The sequence below is a fragment of the Hyperoodon ampullatus genome, assembly GCF_949752795.1.
Source record: "Hyperoodon ampullatus genome assembly, chromosome: 6".
NCBI lineage: Eukaryota > Metazoa > Chordata > Mammalia > Artiodactyla > Ziphiidae > Hyperoodon > Hyperoodon ampullatus.
In genome coordinates, this window is record NC_136919.1 from 6,565,221 (window position 1) to 6,582,308 (window position 17,088).

At 55.4% G+C, this 17,088-nt stretch overlaps 1 protein-coding gene across 1 annotated transcript in view; it reads right to left on the reverse strand.

The window, feature by feature from the left end:
- Positions 1 to 1,658: 1,658 nt before the first annotated feature.
- Positions 1,659 to 17,088, reverse strand: part of USP20 (ubiquitin specific peptidase 20) — a gene marked incomplete at its 5' end in the record, with an annotated part of 28,679 nt that continues 13,249 nt past the window's right edge. Inside the window, 16 exons of the mRNA XM_079705891.1 lie at positions 1,659 to 1,785; positions 1,926 to 2,102; positions 2,598 to 2,669; positions 3,853 to 3,955; positions 4,871 to 4,979; positions 6,007 to 6,088; positions 6,184 to 6,353; positions 6,691 to 6,817; positions 6,896 to 7,076; positions 8,004 to 8,049; positions 8,240 to 8,273; positions 14,069 to 14,163; positions 14,821 to 14,993; positions 15,254 to 15,369; positions 15,706 to 15,846; positions 16,223 to 16,670. Of these exons, the coding sequence (XP_079562017.1) occupies positions 1,942 to 2,102; positions 2,598 to 2,669; positions 3,853 to 3,955; positions 4,871 to 4,979; positions 6,007 to 6,088; positions 6,184 to 6,353; positions 6,691 to 6,817; positions 6,896 to 7,076; positions 8,004 to 8,049; positions 8,240 to 8,273; positions 14,069 to 14,163; positions 14,821 to 14,993; positions 15,254 to 15,369; positions 15,706 to 15,846; positions 16,223 to 16,670 (2,058 nt within the window). The 3' untranslated portion in view covers positions 1,659 to 1,785; positions 1,926 to 1,941. The remainder of the gene's footprint in view (positions 1,786 to 1,925; positions 2,103 to 2,597; positions 2,670 to 3,852; positions 3,956 to 4,870; positions 4,980 to 6,006; positions 6,089 to 6,183; positions 6,354 to 6,690; positions 6,818 to 6,895; positions 7,077 to 8,003; positions 8,050 to 8,239; positions 8,274 to 14,068; positions 14,164 to 14,820; positions 14,994 to 15,253; positions 15,370 to 15,705; positions 15,847 to 16,222; positions 16,671 to 17,088) is intronic.

The window sequence follows — 17,088 nt, forward strand, 5'->3', positions numbered from 1 at the left end:
TTTCTCTAAGGCCATGAACTGGTTTGCTAAGTTGCATCGTTTTATTCAAGTAAAAAGCCCTTCTAGAATAAGGGGTCTGTAAAGGAAGCCAATCGCCTTCAACTCCAGGGCCTGCACACTTGTAAGGACCTCTATCGCTCTGAAAGCCAAAAGGGAGCATGTTCATTTGAGCATTAACAATATGGTTTCTATCTACATTTTTAAAAATCTAATGCATGTTAAGTTTTTCTGGCAGATTCTTTTTGTATGTTACAAAACGAAAAAGCAAAAGCTTAGAATAAGAATCCTTTTTTCTTAGAAAGGTCAAACATTAATCACCGCGGCTCCACCGCCCTCCCCCATGACCCTCCCCCACGGCAGCCAGCTTCCCTCTCCCTCCAGGAACAGAACTAACTGCGGCGGGTGCAGAGACGAGAGCATGGGCTGTGGGGAACGTTACATATTTATTATGACATTCTGAGCACAAACTAGACGGCGCAGACGTGGGGCGAGATTACAACCTGCACAGCGGAGTCTACGTCACAAACAGTGCAACATGCAACCGCCGGGCTCTGCATGGGGGTCGCCGCTGGTGGCAGCAGCAACTTCCAAAGGACTGTGGCAAATGTCCAGAAATTCCAACAGTGGCTTGTTCTTTGATCTTATGCTGCCTCGGTGGAGAAGGAAACAGATCCGGGTGAAACGAGATCACAGAAATGAGTGAGACGTGAGAGCTTCAGGGGCTCCGCCAGAACCGCCTGCTGCAAGTTCCAATGACATCTGCTTCTATGGAGGCTGAGGGCCACGGTATCTGGGGGGTTTGGTCCCGGGACCTCTTTCCCACCTCCCATTCGCTTTGGCCCTGACGAGGTGAGCACTGGCCATGGCTGTTTCGTCCAGGGGCTTCAGTGCCACCTCGCTGTGCTCGGAGGTCCCAGCCCCCCAGCAGTGGCCTCGCTCAGCATCCAGAAGACGCACTTCCGGGACCCACGCATACGAGCCGGCCCAGGGGCCCTGTGCAGCTCAGTGTCGGGGAGAAATGTCAGCCCCCTGGGGAAGCTGCATCAGCAGCAAACATAGCAACGCGAGGTATTTCTGTTTCATCATCTGGGTCCCTGGCAGGGGCAAATGACAGCCAATCCACAGGGCCAGCTCAGCAGCACAGGGTGCGAGGGGACCAGCTGCCTCCAGAAATGAGCTCCACTGACAGAAAACCAACCCCGCCCTCGGGTCTCAATCGCAAACGTGTCCGGAGTCATTAGTCTGCGTGAAAAACATCGAGAGCCGCCCAGGATTCAGGAGACCTCCGTGACGACCGGGAGGTGCGGGGGCGAAGCGGGGCCTCGGGAGGACCAGGCCCAGGGGCCAGCGGCAGCACCTGCACTGCCGAGTGCTTGGCACCCTGCTCGCGGCCCTGACCGTCGACCGTGACTCAGGTGCTGGACCAGGAGCCTGTGGGAAACGCCTGCGGAGCGGCAGCCGCTCCCCGACCCTCTGTCCCAAGGCCATGGCCCCTGACTGAGGGTCCAGGGACAAAAGCTGGGCCCAAGCTAGCGAGAGGGCAGGTTTGGGGACACAACGACGGCAGTGACACGAGGGCACTGCCGAGACAAAGACCAGAGTTAACGTCGCAGAGCCTTGGTCGTTTAACAAGCCTGAAGTGGATGTATTTCCTAGTTGCAGCATTACTCACTGTGAACCAAAACAACTTTTCTGCCTCTTTACACATCTGGGTTTCCAGAGCGGCCGGCCTCTCTTCCGGGTACAGACGCCCCCTCCGCAGGGAGGAGGGCAAAGGCGGGGGGCCTGTGGGGACACCCGGGTCATCAGCCGGCGGGGGCCTCGTGAAGGTCCTTCCAAGCAGCCTCAGGGCAGGTGTGTGCAGGGCGCTCTTCCAACACGTGAGGGACACGAGAGGGTCTCCGCGGAGGGAGGAGAGGACTTACAGACGGGCCCACGGAGTCACACGGCCCGGGTCTCGGCTTCGATTTTCTGCTCCCCGTGCAAGCTCTCCGGGTCCTGGAGCTGGGCCACACTCTGGCGGAGGGCGATCTCGGGGCCGCCGCCATACAGGTTATTCAGGTACACCCAGGTCTCCTCTGAGATCTGCCCGTAGTCAGCTCCTGCAGGGCCCGAGAGGCTACCGGTCAGGCTGGGCTCAGCCTCGCCCCCTCGCTGAAGCCACCGTCTTGGCCGTGGGGGGTCTGGGAGGGCCAGGCCCCAGTGGGGACGGAGGGCAACCATGGGCTTCCGTGCAAAGCTGTAAATGGGAATCCTGGGATTTTCCAGGGGAATGCCCATTCTCTGAGGACCCTAGAGGGCACTACGATGGCTGCAGCCCCTCATTTCCCCGGGGGTGGGGTTCACGCAAAAGGGCAGGCAGGTGAGGTGGTGGAGTGGGGAGAGGGCGTGGGTAGGGGCACAGGGGCTGTGGGAACCACACAGAGGCCGAGCACCTTGGCCCATCTGCTCGAGCCTTGGACCTGGACACGCACAGATGTCACAGCCTGACTCAGACAGGTGGCAAGGGGGCGCCTGGTGAGACCGGCAAGCCAGCAGGGGCAGAGGGGAGCCGGGCTGGCTTGGGAGGCCAGGGCTGGGGCTGGTGAGACTCTCACCCTGCTTCAGTTGGATGTGGCCGCTTCCTTTGACTTGTGCGATCCTGCTGTTGTCAATGGGCCCGGGGGGCTCTGGAACAGACAGGGCTCAGGCTCAGTGCCTCTGGGCCTCTGCAGCAACGGGAAGAAAGCCCAGTCCCCTCCTCCGCCACAGCCTTCCACCCCTCAACAGATACGAGCCATTCTCAAAGTGTGCCACCGACACCTGTGATCCCGGAGAGGCTGTCCTGGGCCCAAGGGGTCAGTGTGAAGCTCTTACGGGCTGAGGTGCTTAGGGCACCAAATGTTCATCTCCACGAGTCTGAGAGCCAGAAGGGACTGTGGCATCCCTGGACCCAGCAGAGGGAGTTTTGAGGACTCGCACCCTAGTTTCAGACCTTAGCATGGCGGGGGGGTGGGTAGGGTAGCTGTCCAGTGCCAGGTGGACATTGTCCTAATCTGATGGCAGCTGTGCTTACTGAGCATCCTTCCCACGCGCCCCACTAGCTCAACCCTCAACAACTGGGTGAGGTGAGGCGGGCGACGTGACCGCCCAGCTCAGCGCTGGCAGAAGGCAGAGCCAGGGCCCGAGGTGGGGCTGCGACTCTGGAGCCGGGTTCTTGATCAACCGCAGCCACTAGGGAGGCCCCTCCCCCTTCCCGCGTCCTGGTGCTTATGCTCCAAAGGGCAGATGTCCAGTGCGCAGAAGCTCCTGGCTCTGCTGACCCCGCCAGGCTCCAAAGCCTGGCCTGGGAGCCGAGTGTGGGACTCGGGGGCGGTGAGGGTGGCCGCATGCAGGCCGCGGCTCGGGCTCAGCTGTTCCCTGCCGGGGACCGTGAGGGACTCTGGGAGCGGCCCTCTGCTGGGGCCTGTTTCCACCTCTGTAAAGCGAGCGATCAGAGGACATGGTGTCCGAGTCCTTTCCTAAGAGTCTGAAGCCATCTGTCAACTAAAATCTATTATTTAGGGCAACAGAGTCCCCAAGGGAAAGGGCCTGGCAGGAGGGGAGAGCAGCCACCCCTGGGCACCTGCAGACAGAGGGTAAGGGGCGGAGCCAGATGGCTTCTGTCCTGCTGCAGTGAGGAGGCCTGGCCAGGGTGAGGACAGCGCTCCTGCCCAGAGGGCGCGTGCCTGAAGGGGTGACACCGAAAACCTGCCGGGCAGGCACAGATCCTGGGCGGCCCACCTCCGCCTCCTGGGACACTCCCAGCAGTCGGCAGCCCCAGGCCCCCCCTGGTGTGGGGGGTGGCGGGCACGTGCCATCTGACTCACTCACCGTTGTCCTTGCCCTTGACGAAGGCCTCCCACTCCCGGAACCACTGCATGCTGATGCAGTAGATGACACTGGGCGACTCCTCGGCCTGGAACGCCTTGTTCAGCTGGGCGGGGCCGAGGGGAGGGTCAGCGTGACTATCCAACTCCCCACCGGTCAGTCCCCACCCCGGACTCTTACCAAACACTAGATACTCAGAGGAAGTTTCGAACGCCCAGACGAGTTCAAAGAAAAGAAACATCCCCCACGGTCCCACCACTCAGATGACTGCTGCTAGCATTTGGGTGAATCTCTTGTTAATAACTTTTCAAAAAGCCACTTGAGATCAGACGGTAGATGCTGTTCCCCCACCACTTAATAGAACGTGTCCCCTGCTCACTCCTTAACTGGTCTGACGTCTCATATTTAATGACCACAAAGCAGGGTATCTAACAGTCCAACCCTGGACTGTTGAACGACGGAGGGTCCCCGAGTCCCCCTGCTTTGAGCAGCACCAGGGGCCTCAGTCCTCACACACCCCCGTGTCCCCTGCAGAAGTCCCCTTCCTTAAAATGGGGTCATGCTGGGTCCTATCTTGCAACTTGCTTTTTTCACTTAATGCACCTTTCCGTGTCAGTTTGTAGAGCCCGGTGGTTCCCAAAGGGGGGCGTGCGGGGGGGACTCTGCCCCCAGGGGGCACCCGCCCATGTCTGGAGGTAATTTTTGTTGTCACTGGCATCGAGTGGGTGGAGGTCAGGGATGCTGCTAAACATCCTACAACCCGCACAATAAAGAACCATCCGGCCCCTAACGGCAGCACTTATCCCTTTACCAGCTGCCTAACAGCCTCCAGCAGAGGGACCTGAACTCGCTAAGCCCAACCCCCTTCCGCCGGTGAAAATCTTCAATGTCAGGCCAGGCTCTTCAATGTCAGGCCAGGCCTCCGGCCACCCTGATCTCCCACAGAACAGGTCTTCCAAACAGAGCCTGACTGCACTCAGCTCCCCCGGCTCTTCCGCGCCCCACCCCCTTCCCCAGGCACCTTGATGAAGGTGTCAATCTCGATCCGCCTGCGCTTGGCCAGCGCCTCGATCTCCACCTGGCAGATGGAGCACACGTACAGATGGTTCACGGCAGGGCCGCCCCCAAACCTGCACCAGGGCGGGAGGTGCAGAGAGAGAGGGAGTCACGAACCCTGAGGGGAGGCCCCCGTGGGGAAGGCAGCAGAGAACCTGCGGGAGAGCGAGGCTTCCTGATGCTGCCCTGGCCCAGCCACTGGGCCCCTGGGCACCCTATGCACGGCCTGTTTACTTGTCTCGTCTTCCTCCCTTGACGGGCACGGCTACCTGCGCACCTGAGCACCCACAGCACCCGGGACAGTGCCCGCCGCAGGGGAGTGCCTCACAAAGGTGCTCAATGGCCGAAGGACAGTTGAATGCTCTCACCTCCTCTCCTGGCCACTGGGCAGGAGCCATGGCGGCCAAAGCCTGCCTGGCCTGATTCTAAGGACGACATCAAAGGGAGGCTGCACATCCTTCTGCGGGGGGTCCCCCCACAGGACCTGGGGATGCCGCTCCCTGTGGAGTTCTGACCCATCCACCAACCACAGGGCACAGGCCGTGCCTGAGCTGTGAGTGGGTGAAGCAAAGCCAGTCCAGCGAGTCTCCCCAGCCTCTCCTTCCCCGCCCGTCTGACCACCCCCTCGGCCGCGACACAGCCGGCCTCCCGGATCCAGAGTGACCCGAGCCCGGCCAGGGGCTCTCCCCTCAACGACAGAGTCACACGCTCTGGGTCTTGACGGACTTGAACCTGGAAGGCCCCAGGCAGCACACGCCCCCGGCCCCCTGAGCCAGGCACGGGGTTGGGGAGAGACACCGCTCAGGCTGCCCGGCGGCCAGCAGCCCCACGACCGTCTGCGAGAGGGACTAATACCCTGCTTTGGCTTGACCAGTTTTCTGTCCCCTGTGACTGGGAGGGTCTGGCTGGATGCCCCCAAAGGCGGGCATCTTTTTCGATGCAGACAAGGCTGCCAGGGGCACCCCACAACTGCTTGCGTGCTGTCCTGCTGCCTGAGTGAGCACGGCGTGGGGTCACGGAGGCATCCCCCCACCTGGCCCCGCCTCCCGCCTAGCTGAGTGCCCGGCCTGGACGGCAGAGGCCGGCCGTGGCCGCTGGTACCTGTTGTAGAGGTGCTCCCAGACGCTCTGGGGCAGGATCACCACCAGGTCGTCGATGTAGTGGTATTTGTTGGGCGGGATGCCTGCGGAGGAAGGCACAGGACGGAGAGTTGGGGCGCGGCCCACCCACCCCGCGGCCCACCCGCCCCGTGGCCCATCGCAGAGAAGGCGACCTCACCTCCGTGGGAGCAGAGGAAGGTATGGTTGGTGATGGGCCCCGGCTCGGCGAAGGTGTTGAACTTGTTGAGCCATTCCCGGGACACGTAGAACCGCAGCAGGCTGGGCTCCCGCATGGCGGCCAGGGACACCACCTGCTGCCGCTCCCGCACGGCCTCCTCGCTGCTCTTCCTGGGGCGGCGGCGTTGGGGTGGGGGCACATCAGGAGCCGCAGCCACGCCCCATGCAGGAAAGCCCCGCCTCCCGGACGCCGCAGCATCCCTCCGCAGCCCCTGCCAGAGTGGCGGCCGCCATCACCTCCCACCGGGACCACCGGAGAAAACCCAACTCGGCTACTTGGGTTTCCAGCTTTCCCACCAGCAGCCAGAGGGCTCTTTCTTAAAAACCCAACTCCTTACTCCTCCCTGGCCTAAAGCCCTCGCAGGCGCCACCACCCCGACCTGCACCGGCTGAAGTCCTGGGGCGCAGGCGCGGTCCCTCAGCCCCGCACGCGCTGCCCGGGCCCCACCTGTAGAAGAGCACGTAGGCCTCGGCGTTCTGCACCACTGTCTCGTGAACCTCGGTGACGTACTGGTCGTCGAACTCATACCACTGCCCGTTGATCACGTTCTGGCAGTAGGCGATGTAGTGGCCACCTGTGGCGGGAGAGGCAGGGGTGACAAACACCCTAGGGCCGGGGTGGGGCCGGGGTGGGGCCGGGTGGCTGCACTCACTGCCTGCCGTGCCGTGGTGGCAGATGACCGAGAGGAGGTCGTAGGTGGTGATCTGGGACGTGCACTCCTTGGCGAGGAAGGGGCGCAGGTCAAGTCCCTCCAGGGGGAAGGAGACGTGGCTGCTGATTTTGAATGAGTACATCACCTCGTGTCGAAAGCGCTTCAGGTGAATGCACAGGATCTGGGGGGAAGGAGGGGAGGTGCCAGTCACTCCGGGGCTGGCCAGGGCCCTGGGAACCCTGGTAACCTGACGGGGGCCTCGGAGCAGGGCTCTGGGACACCCACTAATCCGCTGTTTGACCCACTCAGGCCCTGTCACCCAGGGGAAGACAAGAAACGTAGCGGCTAGAGCCTTCCGGAGACCCAGGCGAACTGATGGCCCCGCCCTTGACTCTGAATACACTTAAGAACCATGCGTGGGAGCCGGGCCAGGCCAACTTTCAGGGATAAAGGCAGATGTGACAGCAGAGCTGAGCTGCACTAACAGGACTGGCGGTCAGGATGGGCTGTCCCCGAGCACTGGGCTGGTCTGTACAGGAAGCTGTCACTGGCCCGTCGAGTTGACCATCCCAAGAACTCTGGCCACCAGTTCTGTGGGCGCCGACTTGTAGAAGGCTTCTCCGCCAAGGCTCCCCAGACCTGCTCAGCCCACCCTGGCACCCACGTCGGGCCACACTCCTCTCGTTGCAGCCACAAGCCCCGGCCAAGCCCGCTTCTGCTTTGGGGTTTTGCCCACCTGTTCTTTCCCCACTCTCCTTCCACCAGGCCGACCCCTGCCTATGTCCTCAGGCCCCACTCAGATGCCACTTCCTCGGAAAGGCATTCCCAACAGCCCCGCCTACGCTTCACTCCAGACGGTGCCCTCGGCGCCCCACACCTGCCTCCTGCCCACACGAGACGTGCTGAGGGATGAAGGCGCCGGGCTCCAAGCTACACACCGAGCAACGAGCCTCCCCACCGGCCAGACCCTCCCGGGGGGTCGCCCAGCCAGAGCAGCGGTCTCCACGGGCCTCCTGAGTCCGGGAGGGGGTCGGCCTCTGCCCTGCACGGCACCGCTCGGGGTGGAGAAGGCCCGGCAGGCAGAGGTGGCGGGAGGCTGCCCACTCACCTCTGGCAACCGCAGGACCTTACAGTACTTCACGCCGTTGCGCAGCCTGGGAGCAGAGAGTGGGGGACATGAGCGTCCCAGGGAGGGGGCCGGCAGGCAGGGGAGCACCCCTCCCACCCAGCTCACTCTGTGAGGTCAAGCTATCTGGGGGAGCCCAGGGGAAGTACGTGGAACACAGATGGACCACAGATGGAAACAGGAAGTCGGGGAGAAGCCTCTAGAACGCACACACTTACTTTTTACACCGTTCACAGCTATACATGTTGTCACCTAGGGCAGTAAAATACAGAGACAAAGGTTAGCAGGGATGGAAAATGGGGGAGAAGGGCACATAATGACTTATGCTTTAGAAATAAAACCACAACATTCTGACTACAAGAGACTCACTTTAGCTTCAAGGACACACAGAGGCTGAAAGTGAAGGGATGGAAAAATATATTCCATGCAGTGGTAACCAGAAGAGAGCAGGAGTGGCTGTACTTATATCAGATAAAATACACTTTCAGCCAAAATCAGTTACAAGAGACAAGGAGGGTCACCCCACAGTGATAAAGGGGTCAATTCATCAAGAGGATGTAACCATTGTGAATATATAGGCAGCCAACATTGGAGCACCTGAATATTAAAGCACAACTGAAGGGAGAAATAAACAGCAATACAATAATAGTAGGAAACTTCAGTAGTCCACCCTCAATACTGGATAGATCATCCAGACAAAATTAACAAGGGAACAGCAGACCTGAATAGCCCCAATGAACCTAACAGACATAAACAGAACATTCCATCCAACAGCACCAAAATACACGTTCTTCAGAAGTGCACACACACGTTCTCCAGAATAGATCGTATGTTGGCCCATCAAGCAAGCCTTAACAAATTTAAGAAGACTGAAATCGTATCTAATATCTTTTCCAAACACGATGGTATGAAACTAGAATAACAGGAGAAAACCTTAAAAATTCACAAATATGTGGAAATTAAACAACACATTCCTGAACAGCTGATGGGTCAAAGAAGGAATCAAAAGGAAATCAGAAAGTATCCTGAGACAAATAAAACTGAAAATACAACACACTAGCACTTATGGGATACAGCAAAAGCAGTTCTAAGAGGGAATTTTATAGCAATACATGCCTATATTTAGAAAAAAGAAAGCTTTCAAACAATCTGATTTTACACCTTGAGGAATCAGAAGAACAAACTAAATCCAAAGTTAACAGAAGGAAGGAGATAATAAAGGTTAGAGCAGAAATAAAACAGAGACTAGAAAGACCATAGGGAAAAAAAATCAATGAAACTAAGAGTTGTTTTTTTGAAAAGAGAAACAAACTTAACAAATCTTTAGCTAGATTAACCAAGAAAAAAAGAGGACTCAAAGAAAATTATAAATGAAAGAAGAGACATACAACAGACACCACAGAGGTATAAAGGATCAAAAGAGACCCCCATGACCAACTATACACCAACACAACAAGTTGGATAACCTAGAAGAAATGGATAAATACTTAGAAACATACAACCTACCCAGACTGAATTATGAAGAAATGGAAAATCTGAAAACACCAATGACTAAGGAGATTGAAGCAGTAATAAAAAAAAAACCTCCTAACAAAGAAAAGCCCAGAACCAGATGGTTTCACCAGTGAGTTCTCCCAAACATTTAAAGAAGAATTAACAATTCTTCTCAAACTCTTCCAAAAAATTGAAGAGGAAGGAGCACTCCCAAACTCATTTTATGCTGACAGCAAAGCCAGATGAGGACACTACAAGAAAAGGAAACTACAGGCCAATATCCCTGATGAATATAGACGGGAAAATTCTCAACAAAATACTAGCAAGCTGACTTCAACAGCATATTAAAAGGATCATATACCATGATCAAGTGGAATTTATCTCTGGGTTGTAAGGATGGTTTATCATACGCAAATCAATGAACACGATACACTACATTAACAGAATGAAGGATAAAAATCATATGATCCTCTCAATAGATACAGAAAAAGCATCTGACAAATTTCAATACCCTTTCATGATAAAAGTTCTCAACAAGTTGGGTGTAGAAGGAATGCACTCAACATAATCAAGGCCATATATGATAAACCCATAGCTAATATCCTACTCAACAGTGAAAAGATAAAAGCTTTTCCTCTAAAATCAGGAAAAAGGCAAAGATGCCCAATCTCACCACTCCTATTGAACATAGTACTGGAAGTCAGAGAAAGGCAAAAAAAGAAGTAAAAGGCATCCAAATAGGAAAAGAGGAAGTAAAACTCTCTCTGTTTGTAGATGACATGATCTTTTACATAAAAAACCTTAAGACGCCACAAAAAACTGTTAGAACTGACAAACTAATTTGGTAAAGTTGCAAGACACAAAATCAACATACGAAAATCAGCTGCATTTCTATACACTAATGATAAAATATCTGAATGAGAAATAAACAATCCCATTTACAAAAGCATCAGAAACAATAAAACATATAGGAATAAACTTAACCAAGGAAGTGAAAGATTTGTACACTGAAAAAACTACGAGACACTGATGAAAGAAATTGAAGGTGGATGTGAGATAATAGAAGATATACATATTGGGCTCTCCCAGAGGTTCCTGGCACAGAGCTCTTAAAGTCCTTGTAATTTCCCAAGTGATAAGAGCACTGGAAGCATCTTTTGTTCTAATATTTGGTCTTTGACTAGGGTTTCTAATACAGAGCTCCTAAATCCCTTGTCATTTCCTGAGTGATGGCAGGGTCTTTTGTTCTGACGAGGTGACTCTGGGTGGGCTTCTGGATTGGGGCTGGCCACCAGGAAGACCAAGCCATAACTGGAAGTTTGGAATTTTCAGCACCACCCGGCATTCTTCAGAGAGGGGAGAGAGACTAGAGATGGAGCTAATAATTGATCATACCTACGTGAAGAAGCCGCCATTAAATACCAACAGTATGGGGTTTGGAAAGCTTCTGGGCTGGTGAACACGGGGAAGTTTGGTGAGAGGGTCATGCTCAGAGCAAATGAAAGCTCCAGGCCCCTTCCCCCATGCCTTGCCCGATGTGCCCCTTCCCACATGCCTTGCCCGATGCGCCCCTTCCATCTGGCTCTTCCTGAGTTATATCCTTTTATCATAAACCAGTCACCTAGTAACAAAATGTTTCTCTGAGCTCTGCGAGCTGAGCCACTCTAGCTGCTCTAATTGAAGCCAAGGAGGGGGCCGTTGGAACCTCCCGTCTATAGCCAGCCAGTCAGAAGCCCAGGTGACAACCTGCACTTGTGACTGGCATCTGAAGTTGGGGAGGGGGAGGTCTTGTAGGACTGAGTCCTTAACCTGTGGGATCTGACGCTATCTCCAGGTAGATAGTGTTGGAATCAAGTGAAACTGTAGGATACCCTGGCGGGTGTTGCATAATTGCTTGGTGTGGAAAAACCACCGCACACCTGGTGTCCCAAGTGCTGTGTGGTAGTAGTGTGAGAGTAGAGGAGAGACACACAGGAGGAAGACTGAGTTGTTCCCACACAATGACACAAATAAAGAGAAAGCCTGTGGTCATGGAGCAGCAGAAGAAATATTGTTAAAATGTCCATCTTACCCAAAGTCATCTATAGATTCAAAGCAATCCAACGATGTTTTCATAGATATAGAAAAAAAATCCTGAAATTCATATGTAACTACAAAAGATCCCAAATAACCAAAACAATCTTGAGAAAGAAGAACAAAGCTGGAGGCATCGCATTTCCTGATTTCAAATTCTCCTACAATACTACAGTTATCAGAAGAGTATGGTACTGGGACTTCCCTGGCGGTCCAGTGGTTAAGACTCTGCCCTCCCACTGCAGGGGACACAGGTTTGATTCCTGGTCGGGGAACTAAGATCCTGCGTGCGGCATGACCAAATTCAAAACAAAACAAAACAGTATGGTACTGGCATAAAAACAGACACATAGAACAATGAACAGAATTGAGAGGCTGGAGATAAACCCATGCATACATGGTCCACTAATATTTGACAAGGCAGCCAAGAATCCTCAGTAGGGAAAAGATAATCTTTTCAATAAACAGTGTTGGGAAAACTGGATGTTCACATGCAAAAGAATGAAATTTTACCCTATTTCACATCACTCACAAATATCAACTTGAAATCAGTTAAAGACTTAAATGTAAGACCTGACACCATAACACTCCTAGAAGAAAACATAGGGAAAAACTCCTTGACATTGGTCTTGGCAATGATTTTTTGGATATGACACCAAAAGCATAAGCAACAAAAGCAAAAATAAACAAGTGGGACTACATCAAACTAAAAAGCTTCTGCACAGCAGAAGAAACAATCAACAAAATGAGGAGGCAACCTACAGCATGGTAGAAAATATTTTAGAAACTATATATCAGATTAGGGGTTAATATCCAAACTATATAAATAATTCATATAAGTCAATAGCAAAACACAAATAATACAATTTAAAAATGGGCAGAGAACCTAAACAGGCATTTTTCCAAAGAAGATATACAGATGGCCAACAGGTACATGAAAAGATGCTCAACATGATTAATCATAAGGGAAAGGCAAATAAAAACAACGAGATATCACCTCACACCTGTTAGAATAGCTATTGTCAAAAAGAAAGATTTTTCTTTCTTTGTTTGTTTGTTTATTTATTTTTGGCTGTGCCACGTGGCTTGTGGGATCTTAGTTCCCCTACCAGGCACTGAACCCGGGCCCTTGGCAGTGAAAGCGCAGAGTCCTAACACTGGACTGCCAGGGAATTCCCAGAAAGAGATTTTTTAAAAAGACAAGAGAGTACAAGTGTTGACAAGGATGTAGAGAAAAGGGAACCCTTCTCCACTATTAGTGGGAATGTGAATTGGTGCAGCTATCAAGGAAAACGGTATGGCGGTTCCTCAAAAAATTAAAAATAGATCGATCATATAATCCAGCAATGCCACTTCTGGGTATATAACCAAAGGAAATGAAATCACTGTCTTGAAGAGATATCTGTGCATCCATAGTTCATCACAGCATTATTCACAAGAGCCAAAAGGTGGGAGCAACTCAAGTGTCCATCGACAGACGACGAATAAACAAAATGTGGCCCATTTACACAATGGAATATTATTCAGCCTTAAAAAAGGAAGGAGGGACTTCCCCTGGTGGTGCAGTGGTTGGGAATCCGCCTGCCAATGCAGGGTACATGGGTTCGATCGCTGGTCTGGGAAGATCCCACATGCCACGGAGCAACTAAGCCTGTGCGCCACAACTACTAAAGCCCGCGTGCCTAAAGCCCGTGCTCCGCCACAAGAGAAGCCACTGCAATGAGAAGCCCGTGCACCGCAACGAAGAGTAGCCCCCGCTCGCAGCAACTAGAGAAAGGCCGTGCGTAGCAACCAAGCCCCAACACAGCCAAAAATAAATAAATAAATAAATTAATTAATTAATTTTTTTTTAAAAAGTAAGGAAATTCTACACTTGCTACAACACGGATGAGCCTTGAGGACATTACGCTAATAGACGTAGACTAGTCACAAAAGGACAATCACCGTATGATTTGACTTAGATGAGGAACCTCGAATAGTCAAATTCATAGAGACAGAAAGTAGGATGGTGGGTGCCCAGGGCTGGGTGGAAGGGGGAACAGGGAGTTGCTGTTTAAGGGATAGTTTCATTTCTGCAAGATGAGAACGTTCTGGAGATTGGTTGCACAACAATATGAATATAGTTAATACTACTGAACACTTAAAAATGGTTCTGGTGGCTCACTTTGTTATGTAGATCTTTTTACCACAATTAAAAATTAAACAAAAAGAGTTTTCCCAGAAGTTAGTGAGATGCCAATCACTGAACAGAAAAACAGGAAAAGGACAGGAATGGGAAATTCTAAAATAAGAAATACAGCCAATACACTTTTAAAAAAAAAGTTCACACTCATCAATAATCAAGGAAATGCAAAATTAAAGACTGTTATCCTTTTCGCCCACCGAATAGGTAAAGGAAAACAGGTGAACCCCTAAGAGGTACAGGCGGTGGGGCTGCGAGAATGTGCAGTCCCAGGCCCAGCCTGGCAGGGTCCACTCACCCTTCAGCTCATCAGCGGCAAAGAAGGCAGCGAGGCAGTCTTCCAGGGTGACGACCGGACCCCAAAACCAGCTGGGGGTACAGGATACCACGAACCTACAGAGACAGAAAGGGGGTGGCGGGGGTGCTGCCGGGGCCTCAGTGAGAGTAAGATGTGGGGGCCTTTGGGCTGGTGTCTGTTTGGGCCCAGACGGGCAGCTTGGCCCAGTGGGTGGAATGGGCCGCAGTCTGGAGCCAGAAGCCTGGGACCGCCAGCCAGCAGCTCCGTGTCCTTGGAAGGGCGACATCACTTCCCCCCGAGTCTCGCCTTCCTTATCTGTGAAGGGGCCCCAATCACGCTGGCCTGTCTTCTGGGCAGAGTACAGGTTCCTGACATCAGGCAGGTAAAGCTGGCCTCGGGGCACACAGTGGGGACTCCGGAAGGCCACCACGGCGCTCCCCACAGGGCCAGGCCTGCACTCCAGCCGCCGCCCTCCTTTCCAGCTGCCACTTGGTCACACTCTCCATCGTCACCTGCCTTCCGATCCAGAGGCCCACCCGAACCGGGCCATCCCAGGACGGCCGAGGAGCACTCCCACCCCACTTGCTAACCCCCGAGCTCCCTTCAGACTCAAGCTCCCTTCCCAACTATACTCTCAACCCTGCAAAAGCTTGTATTTTGCTGTTAAAGGTCTGTCGCCTGTCAGCCTGCGAGTTCCAGAAAGGCCAGGCCTGGGTGGTCTTGTGTCTCCAGCGGGCGGGAAGGTGGCGTACCGTCGGATATACTCCACGATAAAGGCCAGCCAGCCCTGGGCGGCGGAGCTGTCCCCACAGGAACCCGGTTTGGCTGGCACGTTCTGGTAGATGGCCGAGTGGAGCTTGGCCAGGTCTTCTTTGCCAGGAATGGGCAGCGACAAGTCCTGGAATGTCTCCACCGTGGTGGACACCTGTGGGGTCGAAGGTCAGCCTGGGTCTCCACCTCCCAGGGTTCCGTCCTGCCCAGACCAACCAGAGTTTGCACCCCAAACCCCAGCCACCAGAGGGCAGGTGTGGGGCAGAGAGCCTGCTCCCGAGCCCGGGACACGGGAGGCCCACAGCCGGGGCCCACCCCCAGAGAAAGGCAGGGGGCACCAGGCAGAGAAGCAGCGCCCAACCCCCAAGCTGCGCGAGGACCCCGGTGCATCCCTCCCTCCCCCAGGGCGCCCACCCGGTCACAGGTGAGACACTGCACGAGGCTGAGGATGGAGCCATCGAAGATGTCCGAGATGACGCTGCGGTAGCGCTGCTCCTTCCGCCGCCGGCTGCCGGCGCTTGGTACCTGGGCTGGGGGCACAGCACAAGGCTAGGCCCAGCCCCCACTGGCCTGTCTGGGGCAAGGGGTGGGTGCTGGGACTTGGAGTCAAATCTGTATGAGTCACGTGACTGCCTGTCACTTCACCTCCTGGTGCCTCACTCATCGTCTGTGGGATGGGGCCCCACTCGTGTCCCAGCCGTGTTAGGAGGCTGCAGAGACACCGTGTGAGGCATACGGCAGCCCAGCCCCTGGTAAAGAGCGCTCCAAACCCAAAAACGGCAGCCAGAGGCGCGGCTTCCACCCCAGCCCCGAGCTCCGCGCGGGGATGCCCTGCCCACCTTCCCTCCCCGCCCGCTCCTCCGAACCTTTCTTGAGCACGTAGGACGGCCCCATCCTCACGGGGCTCGCACGAGGAGGGCTGCCGGCCAGCTTGGCGTGGCCCTCGTGGTGATGGACAGGGCTGCAGGGGCGAGAGGCGCTGCGCATGTGGGCCTCGTTGTCCGGCTCTGGGGGCAAAGGGGGGACCGTGCTGGGGCAGGGCAGCCGAGCCGGCGCCGGGCCTGGTCAGGAAGACCTGCCAGCGCCTCCTAAGGGGACTGAGGCCGGAACCCCACATCTCCCCTGTCCTGGGCCCACCCCAGCCCCCCAGCCCCACGCAGAATGCGCTGTCCACACCCTTCCCGTTCCCAGCGGAGGGCTCAGGCGGGCTCTGAGTCCAAGTGAGTCTGGACACATCATTTACCCGATTTCTCACCGGTAAGTCGGGTCTCACGGGAGAGCCCCCAGGGTGGGGGGAGCTAAGCAAGCAGGCTGTGGGTACTCTGCCCCCCAGCAGGAGCCGGACAAACGGGGCTGCGAGGCCCCGAGGGGCTTGGCTGGTACCTGGTGTCCGGCAGGGGCTGGTGGACCGCGGTGACGGCGGCTGCGTGCCCGTGGGCTGCTGGTTCAGGGCGGCCATGGCGGTGTCCACGTCGGCGTCCTCGTCCACCTGCTCCGAGTTGGTGCGCTGCTGGCCCCACGAGAACTTGCGGTCCTTCATGCGCTCCTTCTCGGAGATGGCGCGGCCCGCCTCATCCGCAACCAGCAGCTCCGTCTCAGCCTGGGGGCCGCCCCCGCCACGCCCCAGCCCGTCGCCCTCACCGCGGTCGCTGCTGGAGTCACAGGACAGGAACTCGTCCTCTGATGGGCTCCGGTCGCCCTCCCGCTTCTCATCCGTGTCGCTCGAGTCCGAGTCCCGAGCCTCGGTCAGCGCTGCCGCCGCGGCCACCACGGGCTCCTTGAGCTCCTCGTGCAGCTGGTCCATCAGGCAGCGCAGGAACTCTTGGGTGTCCTGGAACCAGGGGCGGCATCGACACGGATGCCGGGGGGCCATTCGGGCGCCCCTCACAGTGGCCTCCTCAACACTGCTGTCCTAACCCCCCTCCTACTGAGGAGGACCCTGCGCCTCGAGAGGCTGGCCGACCCCTCTCAGTCTCGCGCTGTGAGGTGGCAGAGCAGAGGCGGTGACCCAGGTCCACCTGACTCCCAGCTCCTGCTCTCCATCACCTGCGGCCCTGCTTCCAACTCAGCATGGGAGAGAGGGGACGTATCGCGTTCAGCCATTGAAGTCGCCTCGCTCCCTAAAGGAGGGGACAGTGAGGGTGGGCAGGGAGCCCGAGTAGGACAAAGGTGACACTGTGAGTGCGTCTGCAGGTGAGCGCTCAGCTGAGTTCCACAGGGGGGGAGCAATGCCACCCGGCAGGCCAGGC